General features: G+C 40.9%; 1 protein-coding gene across 3 annotated transcripts in view; it reads left to right on the forward strand.

The window, feature by feature from the left end:
- The first annotated feature begins 10,578 nt into the window (after positions 1 to 10,578).
- Positions 10,579 to 17,421, forward strand: part of AHI1 (Abelson helper integration site 1) — a 120,974-nt gene continuing 114,131 nt past the window's right edge. For 2 of the 3 annotated variants that reach the window (XM_063124638.1, XM_063124640.1), the window contains exons 1-5: positions 10,579 to 10,668; positions 12,214 to 12,283; positions 14,503 to 14,624; positions 15,291 to 15,901; positions 17,027 to 17,214. In XM_063124638.1, coding sequence (XP_062980708.1) covers positions 12,268 to 12,283; positions 14,503 to 14,624; positions 15,291 to 15,901; positions 17,027 to 17,214 — 937 coding nt within the window. In that variant the 5' untranslated portion in view covers positions 10,579 to 10,668; positions 12,214 to 12,267. Of the gene's footprint in view, positions 10,669 to 10,806; positions 10,892 to 12,213; positions 12,284 to 14,502; positions 14,625 to 15,290; positions 15,902 to 17,026; positions 17,215 to 17,421 lie in introns of those variants that run through there. The other variant, XM_063124639.1, reaches the window with a different exon arrangement.

Genomic DNA, 17,421 nt, shown 5'->3' on the forward strand with positions numbered 1-17,421 from the left:
CTTGTAGTCAGGGCTCAGTGTGATGGAGCACCTGCTTTGTATGCAGAAGGTCCCAGGTTTGACATTTGGCTTCTCCAGGTAGGGTGAGGAAAGGATCCTGCCTGAAACTCTGGAGAGCTGTTGCCAGTTGGTGTTGACAATACTGGGCTAGATAGAGCGATGGTCTGACTTGATATAAGGCAGCTTCCTATGTTCCTAACATAGAAGCAGCCCTCTTCCCAACACTGGGCCTCTGAGCTGTGGCCCAGCCTCTGACTGCCCTGAGAAGCCACTGCCTCTGGGCAGGGCACATGAGGGGCCAGGTTTGAGGCTTGGCATCCCCAGCAGAATAATCAGATAGTAAGGGATCATAGAATCATAGAATAGCAGAGTTGGAAGGGGCCCACAAGGCCATCGAGTCCAACCCCCTGCTCAATGCAGGAATCCACCCTAAAGCATCCCTGACAGATGGTTGTCCAGCTGCCTCTTGAAGGCCTCTACTGTGGGAGAGCCCACAACCTCCCTAGGTAACTGATTCCATTGTCGTACTGGTTCCCAGTAGGTTGCTTCTGCAAGTTTAGGATTTAAAATAGTTTTTCCTATTTGTGGGGCTTGACAAGGACTGCCAGCTGAAATTACTTTGGAGACTTGCGGAAGAATAGGGCCTTGGAAACTTTATTAATTCAGGTGGATCCCAGGTCAGATGTAGGGCACAAACCTGGTCAGCCAGATACTTGAAGATGGGGTTAGGGTTGCACAGTTGATGGGGCCAAGAAGGCAATGGGATGCAAGTTCCGTATTCTTTGTGGAACCAATGGCTGTGGTGGAGGCCTTATGGGATCACATGCGCAGGCAGAAAGAGGCTGCAACTGATAGGCACCATTCGGAGTGGGTTGGGGATCAAACAACTGTCTTCTGAGCTGTGGGAAGAGGTGTTCACAGACTCCGATAACAGCAGGGTGGCGGCTGTTCTTCATCTCATTCAGGATCTAGCAAAGGAGGAGAGGGGGGCAGTCTACAGGAGAAAAACGGCACTTGCAGATACCAGATGGTGACATGGGACACAGCAGTCAGTAATGCCTGCAGTTGATGGGAAAACCATCTGGACTGTCTGGGTTTCTGGGATGTATAGTGGGGGCATCAGGCATATCTGTGATGGACAATGCAATAGGAAGTGGGATGCAGAATGTACCTAGATTATCCTGCATCACTGGTATGACTTGCAGATGAGCCAGTATAGCCCAGCCGGGCAACCAACAGCCCCTCCCCAATCTTGGTTAGCTGGCATATTGGGAGAGATCAATGGTGTCTGTGTGTGATAGCCAGCACACCTAGGCAGGTTGGGCATTTCAGTATATGGAGGTGTACATCTGACAGGGGGATCCCAGTCACTGTGTGAACAGAGTGCTGGACTAGGTGGACACTTGATCTGATGCAGCATGGCGCTTAATATTATTATTACAAGTGTATCCTGCCTTTTCCCCTCTTGCAAGGAGCCCAAGGCAGCTTACATGATCTTCTTCACCATTTTATCCCTACAACAACCCAAAGTCACCCAGTGAGCTTCATTGCTGAGTTAGGACTAGAACCTGGATCTCCCAAGTCCCAGCTTTAAAAGGAGATTGGTCAAATTCATGGAGGTTAAGTATAAATGGCTACTAGTCATGATGGCTTTATACTGCCTCCAGTATGTCTATGTATCCCAGTTGATGGGGCAGGGGGTTGCTTTTGCATTCATGTTCTGCTTATAGGTTTCCCATGGGGAGCTTGGTTGGCCACTGTGTGAACTGAACACTGGACTAGATAGACCTTGGTCTAATCCAGCATGGTTCTTCTTATGTTCTTATTGCAAGTGCTCATCTGGGTACACAAATGTATTTGAGGTTGGTGCTGCATATGGAATGCTGGTGAGCGCATCCCGTTATTAAGGATCAAGACCTTACACACACTGGGAGTAAAATTCCTTTGTGGGGTGGGGCTGTGTGGGACATGCTGTCTATGGACAGGAAAGATACTCAGGAAACAGGGTATATACCGGTCATGTGCTGACAGTTGGATCATCCAAAGAGGCCCACATGAAGCCTGCTCCAGGTAATAACTCCAGTGGTCATATGTGAATCTCTGATTATCATATATGAAGCTGCTAATGCTGATATTTCATAGACATGTAAAACAAAGAGAAAAGAAACAGTGCTTTTTTCCAGTTTTAACTCCCAAGATAAGAGGTTATTCTATACCTAACACATCCTTGAGAGATACTTGTTATCTATTTCTCTAAAATGCCCAAGGAAACACATTCCAGCACACTCTTAGGTAGCATTTCCTGTTGCTAAAACTGTACATAGTTAAAAGGTTTCCTCTAACTTATTCAAATCCCATTGCTGCTTATTCCAATCAGGAACAGAAGGATAAGGGATTTGTTTAAATATGAGAAATCACCCCTCCCCACTATATGTTCTCTTACCTAAACATAGCAGTTTCTTCAGCTTTTCCACACATTTGTCTTCTGCACTCTTGATAATCTTCATACTTCTCATAGTTAAGGTAGTGAGACTGAAGCATTATTTCCGCCACCTGCAGGAGAGGAAGGCAATAGCCCACGGAGGAGAGGGTGCTGCCAGCTGCCAGCCTGTCTGCCGCCACCAACATCACCACCACCACTGCTCTTCCTGGTGGACTTCTGCCCAGCAGACTACCACTCCCTGCAGGACCAGGCCCCATGGACTGAGCCACCTGCTGTGGAAAACTTCCACCTGTCCCCCTCCCTAGAAGGGACATATAATCTGGCTGGCTGAGGTGGCCTGGGAGAATCATCACCCGCAGGAGAGGGAGGCCCATTGCCCGGGGAGGGGGTGGATGCCTGCTTGCTTTTTTCCAGGTTTTGAGCTATGATCTGAGGGGGGCCCAATCAGTGTAGTGATGTGTAGAGGGAGATATGGCATTGAGAGGAGGACTTGCCAAGTAAGGAGAATGCAGCCCAGACAGTTAACAGCTGTGCCATGTTCCAGTCCTCCCAGCACCCGCAGGTATGTTGGTTGCCCTATCAGGTCTCCAGATCCTGCTTTTAAATGGCAGATTGGTGCATAATAAGACTCCCCTCGTTCATGATTTAATTGTGGATGAGGTAGCCAACCTGGCATGTATAACCGAGACTTGGGTGGGTGAGCAGGGAGGAGTCACTATCTCTCAGCTATACCCATTGGGCAGACCTGACGGCTGGGGAGGGGGAGTTGCTGTGGTCTATAGGAGCTCCATCTGTAAGCTCCCTGTCCATATGACAGGGAGTGTTTGCAGCTTGTGTTGGGTCAGCAGGACAGATTAGAGATTCTGTTGGTGTACTGCCCACCCTGCTGCTCAACAGACTCCCTAGGTGAGCTGATGGAGAATGTCTCGGCTGTACTGCTGTTGGTTTTGAGGGATGTCAACATTCATGCCAAGGGCACCTTATCTGGGGCAGCTCAGGATTTCATGGTCTTCGTGACAACCATGGGACTGTCCCAACATACCACCAGCCCAACACATGTATCAGGGCATACTCTAGAAGTGATTTTCGCAACTGGACATGAAGATAGTGATCTGAAAGTGGGGGACTTCATATCAGTCCCTTTGTCATGGTCAGATCACTGCTTGCTGAGGTTTAGACTTACAGCAGCTTTTCCCCTCTGCAAGGGTGGGGGACCTATTAAGATGGTCCACCCCCAGAGACTAACGGATCGATATGGTTTCCAAAAGGATTTTTAACATTTAATGTTTAATCTCTGTAAACCACCCAGAGAGCTTCGGCTATGGGGCGGTATAAAAATGTAAATAAATAAATAAAATATTTCATATTTGTTTGTTGTTCTTTCTGATCAAACAGGTTTTTGTAGCAACACCAAAATAGATTTATTTTTATTTGTTTTAAAGACTCCAACCCCTTTTTTCTAACTAAAATCTGTCCCAATGTCCTATTAAAACTCTCTACCAGTAATTGTGGTTTCTTGGAGCATGGCTATGTGTAGAGAAATACCATAAGAATTTTGATACTTCTGCCATTTTAAACTTTAATTTAGTTTATTTTTATGCTGAATTGATTGTTGTGTTTTTATTTGTCTTGCTGGTTGAAGAGTTGCTGTTTATTTGTCTGGTATAGTTTTTATATGGGCTTTGTTTTTAATGTATACACTGCCCTGGGATCCTTTGTGGATAAAGGGCAGAGTATAAATTTTGGAAATACACACACACACACACACTCACAATATTGCCCCATACTATAAAATATAAGGGAATTTTCTTTTGAAGCTTACAAGAGCGTAGAAAACATCACTGTAAGGTGGGCCATTCATTTCCCAGATTATGATGTTCATCTGCAAACATGCGTAGAACTGGCATAATGGATGAATTGGACCTAAAAATGTAAGTTAAATGTATCTAAATGTTAAACTGTCCATGCTTTTTTTTGGGGGGGGGGATATGAATTGGTATAACATTATTGCCACCTAGTGTGTAAATAAAGAATACTTTTTACTGAGTTTTCATTTGAGTTTCTTTCTTGCAGTTTCAAGTAATAGCACTTGGGGTGTTTTTTTTTTTGTTTTGTTTTTTGTGTGGAAAAAACAACCCTATCATGATTTTCAAAGTATATAGTACATTTCTGCAATTTTTAGTCTGCATTAGCTTTTATTTCCCAAACAAGGACATTTAATTTAAGATACGGTAAATACCAAATAATATTATTACAGCACAACTGTAGTAGTAACATCATTGGCATGCTCATATAAAAAGAAGAAATTGCACACAGGATCATATCCCTTGTTTCCTTTCCAGTGCATGCTTGACCTATACACATGCTTATATCGTTGTGCACTATTTCCTTGGCAGCCACTAGCGTGTTTGAAACAATTCAAAGGGAGAAAAGATGAGAAAGAGAATGAAAGAGAAGACCAATTTTATTTATTGAACATATATTTTAGCTAACTATTAAGACTGTGGTCTTCCCAAGGCAGTTTACAGTATAAAACACTCAAATTCAGTATGAAATTATAAAAGCATCTTAAATTTAAACAATTCGGAAGAGGGATGAGTAGGAGAAAGCATGAGTCATGGGACTGTCAAGGTTCTTGCTAGGTCTCTATTAGAAACATAGGAGCAGTCTTATACTGAACCAGACCATTGGTCCATCTAGTCCAATACTGTAAAACACTAATTGGAAATAGCTCTCCAGGGTTTGAGGCAGGAAATTTTCCAGCCCTACCAAAAGGTGGGGATTGAACCTCAGACATGTTGGATATAAATCATGTACTGTACTTCTGAGCTATAGCTCTTCTCCTTTGGATTTTCTACCTGAGGCTTGTACTGTGCGCTTGTCATTCCCCACTCACAGTTGCACTTCTGTATCTAATGAGTATTTTTGGCGAGTTTTTTAGAGCAAGGAAAATACAGCATTTAATTGTGAAAGTGAAAGAAACTATGGTTTCCACTTGTGTGTTTGCACTATTCTCCTATCCCACAACGACATCTAGAGGTTATGTAGCAGAAAAGCAGGAAACACTCTTCATGTAATGCTCATATCTCAGTTGTTACTTAACCAAAAGTAGATAGAGTGGATTAATAGCCTCTTGTTAAAAAAAAAGGTGGGGGGAATCCTAGTGTTTTGACAGATATTGGATGCTACTTCAATGCATCAATTACTATAGCATGCTTGAACCAATTACTAAAGAAAAAGACAAGGACAGAAATTTGCTTCTATTATTTACTGGCAGATTTGGGTCACTATGGATGGAAGTTGACACTTTTATTTCAATGGTCTAGCACTGGCCACCCTAGGACCTGCCAATAATAAAAATATTTCCATGGTGTGTTGGGGTTGGCTATGGGAATAATAACCAGATTTAATTCCCTGCTTAGTTCTGAAGTCTTTGAAAATTAACCAGTTAATTTTCCAGTTAATTAACCAGCTAATCTACCTCATGTGTTACACTAAGGGAAATAAAGAAGTCCCACACGAGTGAGATACAGTCGTGTGAAAAAGAAAGTACACCCTCTTGGAATTGTATGATTTTACATATCAGGACATAATAACAATCATCTGTTCCTATAGAAAAGTGAGAATAAACAAAAAAAGGTGGTATTTAACACAAAAAGGAGGATTAGGACTCCCGAATATAAAAATATATTATGTAGCCAATAGATTAAGACATATAGTAGAAGGTATGTTAGGAGTGGGAGATTTAAGTTGGTTAGAGGATAGAAAAGGAATGGATAAAGAGTGGAAATTGGAAAATATATATTTTTAGAGAATATAATAAAAAATGGGGGGAAGAAATAGAGAACCCCCTTCTAAAAAAATCACTGGGAAATATGGCGTGTATATAAAAAGGCGTTACTTCCAAGTATTTCTCCAATAACACCAGTGACAATGTTAGGAAAATTTCGAGGGAACTTAAAGGATAAATTAGAAGGATATAATTATTATTATTATTATTATTATTATTTATTTATATAGCACCATCAGTGTACATGGTGCTGTAATGAATAATGAAACTAAAAAATTGGTTAAGGAGGATGAACACTCGAGAAGAAATAGAAGAGGTATTAAAGGAGAAAAATTTAACATGGTTAAATTATTTTCAATTAGAGCAATGGACGAAGAAATGGTTAAAGGATAATGGAGAGTGTAGAGAATTAACGAAATTTGAGGAGATGATTTTAAAAAGAGAAAGTGAGAAGGGAGAAAATAGAATGATAAAAGGTTTAACGAGTGAAATATACAGAATATTGGTTGGAAAGGGGGAGTCAGAAAACATGGGTAAGATGGTGTGGGAAACGGACTTGAAGATACAAATAGGGCAACAGAGTTGGGAGGGAATATGGAGACAAAGAGTGTTGAGAAGTATGTCAGTGAGGATAAAAGAGAACTATTACAAGATTTTATGGAGGTGGTATCTAACCCCAGTGAGATTAAATAAAATAAGCTGTATTCAGCAAATTGCTGGAGAGGATGTAAAGAAAAAGGAACGTATTTACATATGTGGTGGGAATGTGTATTTGTTCAAAAGCTGTGGAAAATGGTGTTTAAAGAGATAAATGATATAGTGGGAATGGAGATTGATGAGACACCTACAGTGGCATTGCTATCATTATATGGAGATTTAAAACGTAATAAAGAAACAAAAGAATTGATAACGAATTTGTTGACAGCAGCAAGGTTGATCATATCTAGGAACTGGAAGGTGCAAGGAGATTATCATGTTGAGGACTGGTATAAAGAGATTTGGGATATTGCTATAAATGATAAAATGACATGTAATATAAAAGTAAGAAAGGTCCGCCTGGCGCCTACACTGTACTCCTTTCGTCGCCAGCTGAAGACCTTTTTATTCACTCAGTATTTTAACACTTAATTTTAACTTAAATTTAAATTATACTGTTTTAACTCTGTATTTTAATCTTATATCAATTTTGCTGCGTGGTTTTATCCTGGTTGTGCTTTTTATATTGTATTTTGTATTTGTATTTTTAACTTGTTGGTTGTTTTATGATGATTTTAATTTTTGTGAACCGCCCAGAGAGCTTCGGCTATTGGGCGGTATAAAAATGTAATAAATAAATAAATAAATAAATAAAATAAATAAGAAGAGGGATAACAAAAATGAATGATTTTGAGGGAATTTGGAATCAGTTCCTAGAATATGTATTATCTAAGGGGAGTGGAAAACCACCTCCAGAAGAATCAATGAGATTTTGGAAACAAGAATAGATCCCGGGGTGGGGGTGTGCACTTTATGTTATGCAATGATGTAAAAGTATTAAATTAGAAATGTTATAAGGTTATTCAATTTATGTATTATGTTTTTTCTTTTTGTTTTTGTGTTGTGATTATTGTAGTATTGTATTAGTGTATTGTTAATTATTATTAATAATAATAAAACAATCATCTGTTCCTTAGCAGGTCTAAAAATTAGGTAAATACAACCTCAGATGAACAACAACACATGACATATTACACTGTGTCATGATTTATTTAACAGAAATAAAGCCAAAATGGAGAAGCCATGTGTGAAAAAGTAAGTACACCCTTACTGCTTCCATAGGAATTAAGATGCTAAGTAGCAGACAGGTGCTGCTAATCAAATGCCCGTGATTAATTGATCATCAGCAAGTATGACCACCTCTATAAAAGCCAAAGTTTTTTCAGTTTGCTCGTCTGGAGCATCCAGGTGTGTGATAACACAATGCCAAGGAGGAAAGACTTCAGCAATAATCTTACAGAAGCAATTGCTGCTGCCCATCAATCTGGGAAGGGTTATAAGGCCATTTCCAAACAATTTAAAGTCCATCATTCTACAGTGAGAAAGATGATTCAAAAGTGGAAAACATTCAAGACAGTTGCCAATCTTCCCAGGAGAGGATGTCCCAGCAAAATCACCTCAAGGTCAGACCGTGCAATGCTCAGAGAAATTGCAAAAAACCCAAGAGTTACATCTCAGACTCTACAGGCCTCAGTGAGCATGTTAAATGTTAAAGTTCATGACAGTACAATTAGAAAAAGACTGAACAAGTATGGTTTGTTTGGAAGGGTTGCCAGGAGAAAGCCTCTTCTCTCTAAAAAGAACGTGGCAGTATGGCTTAGGTTTGCAAAGTTGCATCTGAACAAACCACAAGACTTCTGGAACAATGTCCTTTGGACAGACGAGACCAAAGTGGAGATGTTTGGCCATAATGCACAGCGCCACATTTGGCGAAAACAAAACACAGCATATCAGCACAAACACCTCATACCAACTGTCAAGCACGGTGGTGGAGGGATGATGATTTGGGTTTGTTTTGCGGCCACAGGACCTGGGAACCTTGCAGTCATTGAGTCGACCATGAACTCCTCTGTATACCAAAGTATTCTAGAGTCAAATGTGAGGCCATCTGTCCGACAGCTAAAGCTTGGCCGAAATTGGGTCATGCAACAGGACAATGATCCCAAGCACACCAGCAAATGTACAACAGAATGGCTGAAAAAGAAAAGAATCAAGGTGTTGCAATGGCCCAGTCAGAGTCCAGACCTCAACCTGATTGAAATGCTGTGGCGGGACTTTAAGAGAGCTGTGCATAAACAAATGCCCTCAAACCTCAATGAACTGAAGCAATGTTGTAAAGAAGAGTGGGCCAAAATTCCTCCACAACGATGTGAGAGACTGATAAAGTCATACAGAAAACGATTACTTCAAGTTATTGCTGCTAAATGTGGTTCTACAAGCTATTGAATCATAAGGTGTACTTACTTTTTCACACATGGCTTCTCCATTTTGGCTTTATTTATGTTAAATAAATCATGACACGGTGTAATATGTCATGTGTTGTTGTTCACCTGAGGTTGTATTTACCTAATTTTTAGACCTAAGGAACAGATGATTGTTATTATGTCCTGATATGTAAAATCATACAATTCCAAGAGGGTGTACTTTCTTTTTCACACAACTGTAACTGATAGATGATAGTACAATGTTTTAAGAGATGTATATTTCAGTGTAATTACTTAAGAGTAATATCTTGACTATGGTGTTACTTCTCAGTTTTTTTGTAGATGCAAATGACAATGCATGGAATCAATCTAGAAGCTGCCTTAAAATAACTGAAACATTGTATTTACAATGTTATTTAGGTGTTGGAAGACCTCACACAGTGGCCAACCAGCCATCCACCAGGGACCAATAAGGCAGGACATGGTGCAAGAACACCCTCCCACCATGTCCCCCAGCAGCTGGTGCACACAGGCTTACTGCCTCAAATATTGGAGATAGCACATAACCATCAGGGCTAGTAGCCATTGATAGCCTTCTCCTCCTGGAATTTATCCAACCCGCTTTTAAAGCCATCCAAATTGGTAGCCATCACTACATCTTGTGGTATTGAGTTCCGTAATTTAACTATGCGCTGTGTGAAGAAATACATTTTTTTGTCCTGGATCACCCGCCAATCAGCTTCATGGGATGACCTCAGGTTCTAGTATTTTGAGAGAGGGAGAAAAATGTCTCCCTATCCACATTCACACCATGCATAATTTTGTTCGCCTCTATCATGTCTCCCCTTAGCCTCCTTTTTTCCAAGCGAAACAATCCCAGCTGCTGTATCCTTCCTTCATGGGGGAGATGCTCCAGCCCCTTCATCATTTTAGTTGCCCTTTTTCCAGGACTATAATATCCTTTTCTGGTGTGGTGACTCTGTACACAGTATTCTAAGTGTGATCGCACCATAGATTAGTATAATGGCAGTATTATGATCTTCGTGGAAAGGGTACCTAAGAATAGTGATTCTGCCTGGCACACAGGGGTTAAACGTATCCCAAACCCAGATAAAGGAAATCGACAAATATTCCCAAGTGAAAAAAATCAAGAGAGACTCTCAGGCACAACTAATAACAGACCCACCCCCAAACATCCCTCGTTTACCCTCTCTCCCTCTGGGGGACGAGGATCTGGCTTTTATACCACCCGCCGCCTCAACTTCCCTGGAGAAAGAAGACTTCCTCCCGCCTCCTCTCTCAAGTCGTTGGCTGAAGCTGATTGAGCGGCAACCCCAGCTTAGCCAGCCAGCGTTTGTCCTGTGCCCTGTCACGTGCGCGCTGCGCTCTTCTCAGCCTGTCTGGCGGCGGCAGCAGCAGCTCCTCCTCAGTGATTCCCTCCGTCTCCTCTTCAACCCTCCGCCGCGCGTCCGGCGGTAGGTAGACATTAGTTTGATTGACGTTTTCGGGGCAGGGAGGGAAGGAGGGGGCTTCGCGGGTCGTAACTGACGAGGCTGCGGCGGCTGTTGTTTTTCCTCAAGCGCCGCGGTTGGGGAGCCGGTTGCTCTCGTGCCGGGTGAGGCGCTGTGTTTTGTTATGAAGCAACGGGAAAACAAAGACAAATAACTTCCTCCCATCTCCCCGCCACTTCGTAAATAAGTAAGCAAATGGACGGCACCTTCCCGCCACCCCTCCTCGGCGGCTCTACGTCCGAAAGGCTCCCGCGGGCGGTGGCTGGGCCTGGACCCAAGCCTGGATACGGTCAACACTGGCCAGATTAACGGTCAACATTTCTAGATACATATTGGGTGTACGTGGGGGTGTGTATGTACCCATATCAATGTACACACACACACCCCACTGGGTGCCCCAATTCTTCAGCAGGAGGGTGCTGGAGCCTTTTCCAAAACCAGTCCTGCGATTGCTTGAGAGATTTCAGGGAATGACGAGGAGTTAATGCTTCGCGTCCCTCCCGTTTTGTGAGGATGCCAGTTAATTGTTGCTAAGCTTTAAGTGCGCGCAGCCCCAGGCGCAGAATCGCTGACACCGCTTTGAAGCAGACGGGAGCCTTCTTGTCCCCGCTGGAAATACTGAAACTGACGCGGGAAGTCTGGCAGCCACCGCAGTCTTAAATATTTGGGAGTGGTGTAAGTGTGGGTGTTTCCAGGTGAGGCTCTTTGTCATGCAGTCCGCCCTGCCACGTTCACACAATATTATGGAGGGCCCAGATGACATTGGCATCTTCTCCTGTTTTCTATTTATGCCCACTTTATTGTTTGTTGTTTTGTTCTGCAGATTTTATTTTATTTAAAGATTTTTATGGGCCAACAACCAGAGAAGAATCCTTAAATATATAATATGAACACTCTAATGTTGCTGTAAATTCAGGTTTTAGATGGTTACTAAGTATAATAAACAAGAATAAGTTTTCAGTCCATAAGTTTACAATCTCCCTGCTTACTGGAAAGCAAGCCCTTCTGGACTCAGTGGGGCTTACTTCTGAGTAGACATGTATAGGATTGATCTCTAAGCTGCTTAACTAAAAATAAAGGACTTAATGCAGTTTAGGATCTAAATAGCTACTTTCCACTAGCCTGAGGTTTTTGCCCACTGAGATGGAGTTTTGCTTTTGAGCAGCAGACTCCTTCTGATGTATTCAATATAACAAACTGCCTTTGCAACTCCCTTTCATAAATCATGCAGCATTGGAGACTTCCGTCTAAGAAACTCATGCCCATGGCATCCTTAAGTCCATGGAAAAACTAGGGCAGTCCCTTGGATCCTGATTGCTGATGGTGAAACAAAGTAGCTTAATCTCTAATGTAAAGTGATAAAATATAATCATGCTCAAACAATATGAACAACATTAATAAGCCTACAAAACTTTTCTAAATTGTATCAGATAGTTTATCTTTAACTGTACATTAGCAGTAGTCTTAATTAGCAGTTTTATGCAGTAACATATTCTGTTTTATATGCAGAGTGAAGAACTTGAGAAAAGAAAAGTCTAATATGTTGGGTCACGTTTGAAAGACATGAAAATGCCAGCAGGTGAAAACTTTAATGTAGTATATCTGTTGCAGTGATTTGATTTGATTTTTTCACTATTAGTAGGTGATTCATCTACCCAGCTAAATAATATTCAACTTGTTCTGGAGGGGGTTGCACTCCCCCTAAAGGATCAGGTTTGTAGTTTAAGGATGCTCTTGGACCCAGAACTGTCACTTGAGGGACAGGTGGAAGCTGTAGCACAGAGCACCCTTTATCAGCTTAGGTTGATATAGCAACTATGCCTTTATCTAGACAGCCTAGCTACATTATCCATGCTCTGATAACCTCTTCTTCTGGTTTACTGCAATGCGTTCTATGTGGGGCTTCCTTTGAAAACTGGAAACTTCAGCTGGTCCAAAACAGGACAGCAAGATTGTTAACAGGGACAGGGCAGCAAGATTGTTAATGGAGACTGGCCAACAAGATCACATTGCGTCAGTACTTTTCTGACTGCTAGTCCATGTCTGGGCCCGATTCAAAGTGCTGGTATTAACATTCAGAGCCGTAAATGGCTTGGGGCCAGGTTATCTGAAGGATTGCCTCCTCTCATATGTACCTGCCTGGACCCTAAGATCATTTTCAGGGGTTCTGCTCCTGGAGCGCCTGCCAAAGGAAGTGAGGCAGGTGGTTACCAGGAAAGAGGGCCTTTTCTGTTTGGCACCCCAGCTGTGGAATGAGCTCCCTAGAGAGGTTTGCCTGGTGCCTGCATTGTACTTTTTTTCAGTGCCAGGTTTTTATTTTCCAAGATTGGTCTTTTAACTCTGCTGTTTTAAATGTGTATTTTAAATCTCTGCATTGCTGCTTGGTTTTATTGTACTTATACTTTATATTGTAGTTTAAGCTTTCATATTTTAAATTGTTTTATGTGGTTTTAATTTTTATGAACTGCCTAGAGAGTTTTGTCTATTGTTTATTTGATTAATTACATTTCTTAGTCCACCCAATAGCTGAAGCTTTAACAGATGTCATAATAAACTGATACTTTAATAGTAAAACTATTTCCTTTTAAATTTTATCTATTAAAATAAGTGTTCTTGCTGCTAAATATTAATGTAATTCAAATCTGCACCATAATCCAGGAATGTTTGTACACTCAAAGACCCTGTGGCCAACTAGCAGTACATTTGGGAATTGAATGCGTGGATAGGTTTTCACTTCTATATCAAGGGGGGTTTGACTCGATGGCCTTATAGGCCCCTTCCAACTCTACCATTCTATGAAGATGCAATAGCCATTCTGTGAATCGGCAATACATCATTATAGTGGGTTGAATCCAGATTTGGGTTGCGTTCAACTGGGCTGGCAGAAACAGAATTTTCTGCCCTCCCCATGGCAGTCCTTCCAGTCCCCTGAAAATGATTCACAGAGGATTGGGGGAACCTGCTAAATGGGATGAGCCATGGTGCTTTGGAAGATGATCCCTGAAAATTGGGTGGAGGCAACCACTGTGAGCAAAGCCTTTCTGATCACAGAAGGCAGATCCTGTGGTCAGGCGTATCCAATACTGCTGCTGCCTTCTTGTTCATTCTGTTACAGAAGTGGGTTGTTGTTGTTTATTCGTTCAGTCGCTTCCGACTCTTCGTGACTTCATGGACCAGCCCACGCCAGAGCTTTCTGTCGGCTTACAGAACAGAAAGCTAGTGGTTCTAAAAGCAGCCGTGGAAACAAGCAGAAACGTTTGTTTCCAGATTGGGATAGGTCAGCAGAGCTTCCTCATTCTCTTCCGTGTTGCTTTTAGAACCACTAGTTCCCAATTGTGCTAGCGGTGGGTCCTGCTGGGATACTGCCTCCAGCAGAGCTGTCTATATGTATTCAAAGCCCCACGGTGGCTGAGAATCAGCGCTGCATCAGTTATATGATGCAGCCACTGCAGGGGTTTTCCGCGAAGCTGTGATTTTAAAAAGTCGGGGACTTACCCCGCATTTTACGTTGGGAGAGAGGTCACTTCAACTCTTCCACCATCTGTTTCTGTAACTCCTTGCATTTGCGCAAAGGGAACTACAAGTCCACTCTGTCAGTTTGCACTCTGCCTCTTTCCCTTTTCACAATGAGATCTGGCATAGTGAAAGCAGGATATTTTCTCTTGCTTTCTATGCTCTGTGGCCATGGAATTCAGCCTGCATTACTTCTAATTAATGAATGCAATAAGATAACTGCATTGTAATAGTTTTATCTAATAAAATAATTGACGTTATCAAATTGTTACTTAACCTTTCTAGTGGAGAGTGAAGCCAAGGCAAAAACTAAGGTTCGCTTTGAAGAAATATTCAGGAACCATGCTGGCCTAGTGGATAAAAGGGAATTAAAGAAGAAACGATTAAGCATTTCTGAGAATGTTGTGGTGAGTTGGATGTATTATGAATGTATGTTTAGCTGTCTTAGTACATTGCTTTGAAAAGAGCAGAGCATTGTGTTTCAAAACTCAATTCCCTAAGTGAAGAAATTTGGGGTAGGTCAGATTTCTACTGATAAAATAATAGTTTATGCTATTTTAAATGACAAGATTACAGTTTAGATATATATCTTCAAAGGAGTTGTTTACAAATATAAGTTTTAAATTACATTGGTTATTATCAGTTCATACATTTTATCATAATTTGAGTAATATTATTTCAGTGGTGCTAGGTGTGTAGTCAATGAATTCTAGCCCTTCTCCAAGTAATATTATATTGAGTATAAACTTGGCATATTTTTTTTAAATTCTGTTTGTAGTCATATTTTTAAAATGTGTCATGTTGGCAAAACAATTCCCAGGGACTCTAAAATGCATTTAAGGGAGTTCCCTTACAGTAAAATTAGAAGAATATATTAAAAGTTTTCTCAAATCTGATACCTTTTCATGTTTCATATGAATTCCATCTGTTTGTTGCCACTGAAAGTCTAAGTGAGTCTTCATTGTTCCTACTTCACACAATAAAATTAGTCATGTACTAAAATATTAATATTATAATACATTTGCTTGTAATTTACAAGTAGATGCTTTTCAGTGTTTTTGTTTTGATTATAGCTTGAGACGTTCAAAAATCATCTTGATCTTACCCAAGAAAGTGAAAATGATGAGGTAATTATAAACAACACATATAACGAAGAGGAAAGGAGTCCACAGTTTACAAAAAACAAGCTCAGAGATAAAGCCTCAGTTGCAGAAAAAATAAATAATAATGTTGTTAGTGGAGAGAAAAACAAGCAAACGAAGACTAACAAGAAGAAGAAAAAGGCAGTGTTACAAGAACAACTTAATGAGGAAGAAAAGCTATGTGAAACTAAGTTGGACAGTTTTGAAAAACAGATTCATGTTTTTTCAAAGCAAAAAGCAAAAAGTGTATTACAGGCAGATGCACTTCATCAAAAAGAGGACAGCAACATAAAAGATACCTTGAATAGAGTTAGAAATACATCTGAATTAGATGAGGAAGAACAGCTAATTCAAGCCTATGAGCAGCAAGTGGCTGAGGAAGAAGCAAACGCAATTAAGAAGAAAATAAAAAAGAAACTTAAAGAGCAGATGTCTGAATTCACCTCCAGTGTTCAAAGTCATGAAGTGGTATTGAACAATGAAGTGAGCAAAAAGAAGAAAAAGAAAAAAGAAGTAGCTGCTGTATCTGAAGCTCAAACAAGGTATACTGACAAACTAACTCAATGTGGATTGAAATCTTTAACAACTCTTTGATTGTTGTTGAAATGGGGAAAAGTTCTATGGTTTTTCTTCACCTGGACATACAGTGCTAACTTACCTGAAAATAGATGTTCAGTGTACCAAGTTTTTCTCCCTCCTGGCAAAGTTATACCCAAGGGGGTTGAGAGGCAATTAGTAGGGGTGTGTGTGTGTGTGTGTGTGTGTGTGTGTGTGTGTGTGTGTGTGTTTAGGGGGTGGTTTGTAGGGAGAATTCAATAGGGAATACAAGATTCTTGGCCTATGGTTTTTGCTTAGGCCTCTGAGAAAGGAAAGGGGGTGAAATAGCACCTCACATTTCCTACCTTTCAAATCAGCTTTTTGGTAGCCAGCCAAGCTCTGGGAGAGATGTTAAACTAACTGGCCTGTAATTTCCCGGATCCCCCCTGGATCCCCTTTTACAAACTGGTTTTATGTTGGCCAACCTCCAGTCCTCTAGTACAGAGGCTGAGCTTAGGGACATGTAGAAGATCAGCAATTTCATATTGGAGTTCTTTGAGAACTCTAGGATAGATACCATCCAGGCCTGGTGATTTATTTGCTTTCAATTTATCAATAAGGTTGAGAACTTTATCTTTTTTACCACTATTTGCCTCAGTTCCTCAGACTCCCTTTCTGAAAACATCATTTCAGGCAGAGGTATATGTCCTATATCTTCTGCAGTGAACACCGATACAAAGCATTCATTCAACTTCTCTGCAATCTCCCTGTCCTCCTTTAGTACTTCCTTAACTCCATTGTTGTCCAGCCCAGCTCTTTGGCTTTTTTGAGAGGCAAGGTGTTCCTTCCTTGCATCACTGGCAGGTTGCAATTATAGTTTTAGCAAGTTTGGGGGCAAGTGTGTTTGGGGGCAAGTTTGGGGGCAAGTTTTATCCTGGTTGTGCTTTTTATATTGTATTTTGTATTTGTGTTTTTTAACTTGTTGGTTGTTTTATGATGATTTTAATTTTTGTGAACTCCCAGAGAGCTTCGGCTATTGGGCGGTATAAAAATGTTTTAAAAAAAGTGTGTGTGTGTGTGTGTGTGTGTGTGTGTATCCATTGTTAACTGTGGAACTTACTTCATTGCAGTGCAATGTCCCTTTCTGAACTACAGAATGATGCAGAGGAAGAAAATACCAGCAAAAAGAGATCATTGGAAAGACCACTCATATCAAAGTCTAAAAAGGATGATGTGTTAACAGAGGAACAGGAGCTGGAGGAGGATATTGAAAAACAGATATTTAAAGGAAAGAAATCAAAAAGAAAATGGAAAAAAGGTTTGTGTGGCTAGAATCCAAATCCCCTAAACATGTTTTTATGAAAATAAGGCCCAAATTACATGAACATACTACGTTGCTTGCAGCATTCTTGTTGCAAAAAAGACTGTCTAAACTGTTCCACATGTAATCCACTTTGATTTTCCATGAGCAAGCCTTCCAAACCTGAGTTGAATAATATCATAAAAATAGTAATTGGTTTTCATG

This window comes from Elgaria multicarinata, chromosome 4 (genome assembly GCF_023053635.1).
Source record: "Elgaria multicarinata webbii isolate HBS135686 ecotype San Diego chromosome 4, rElgMul1.1.pri, whole genome shotgun sequence".
NCBI lineage: Eukaryota > Metazoa > Chordata > Lepidosauria > Squamata > Anguidae > Elgaria > Elgaria multicarinata.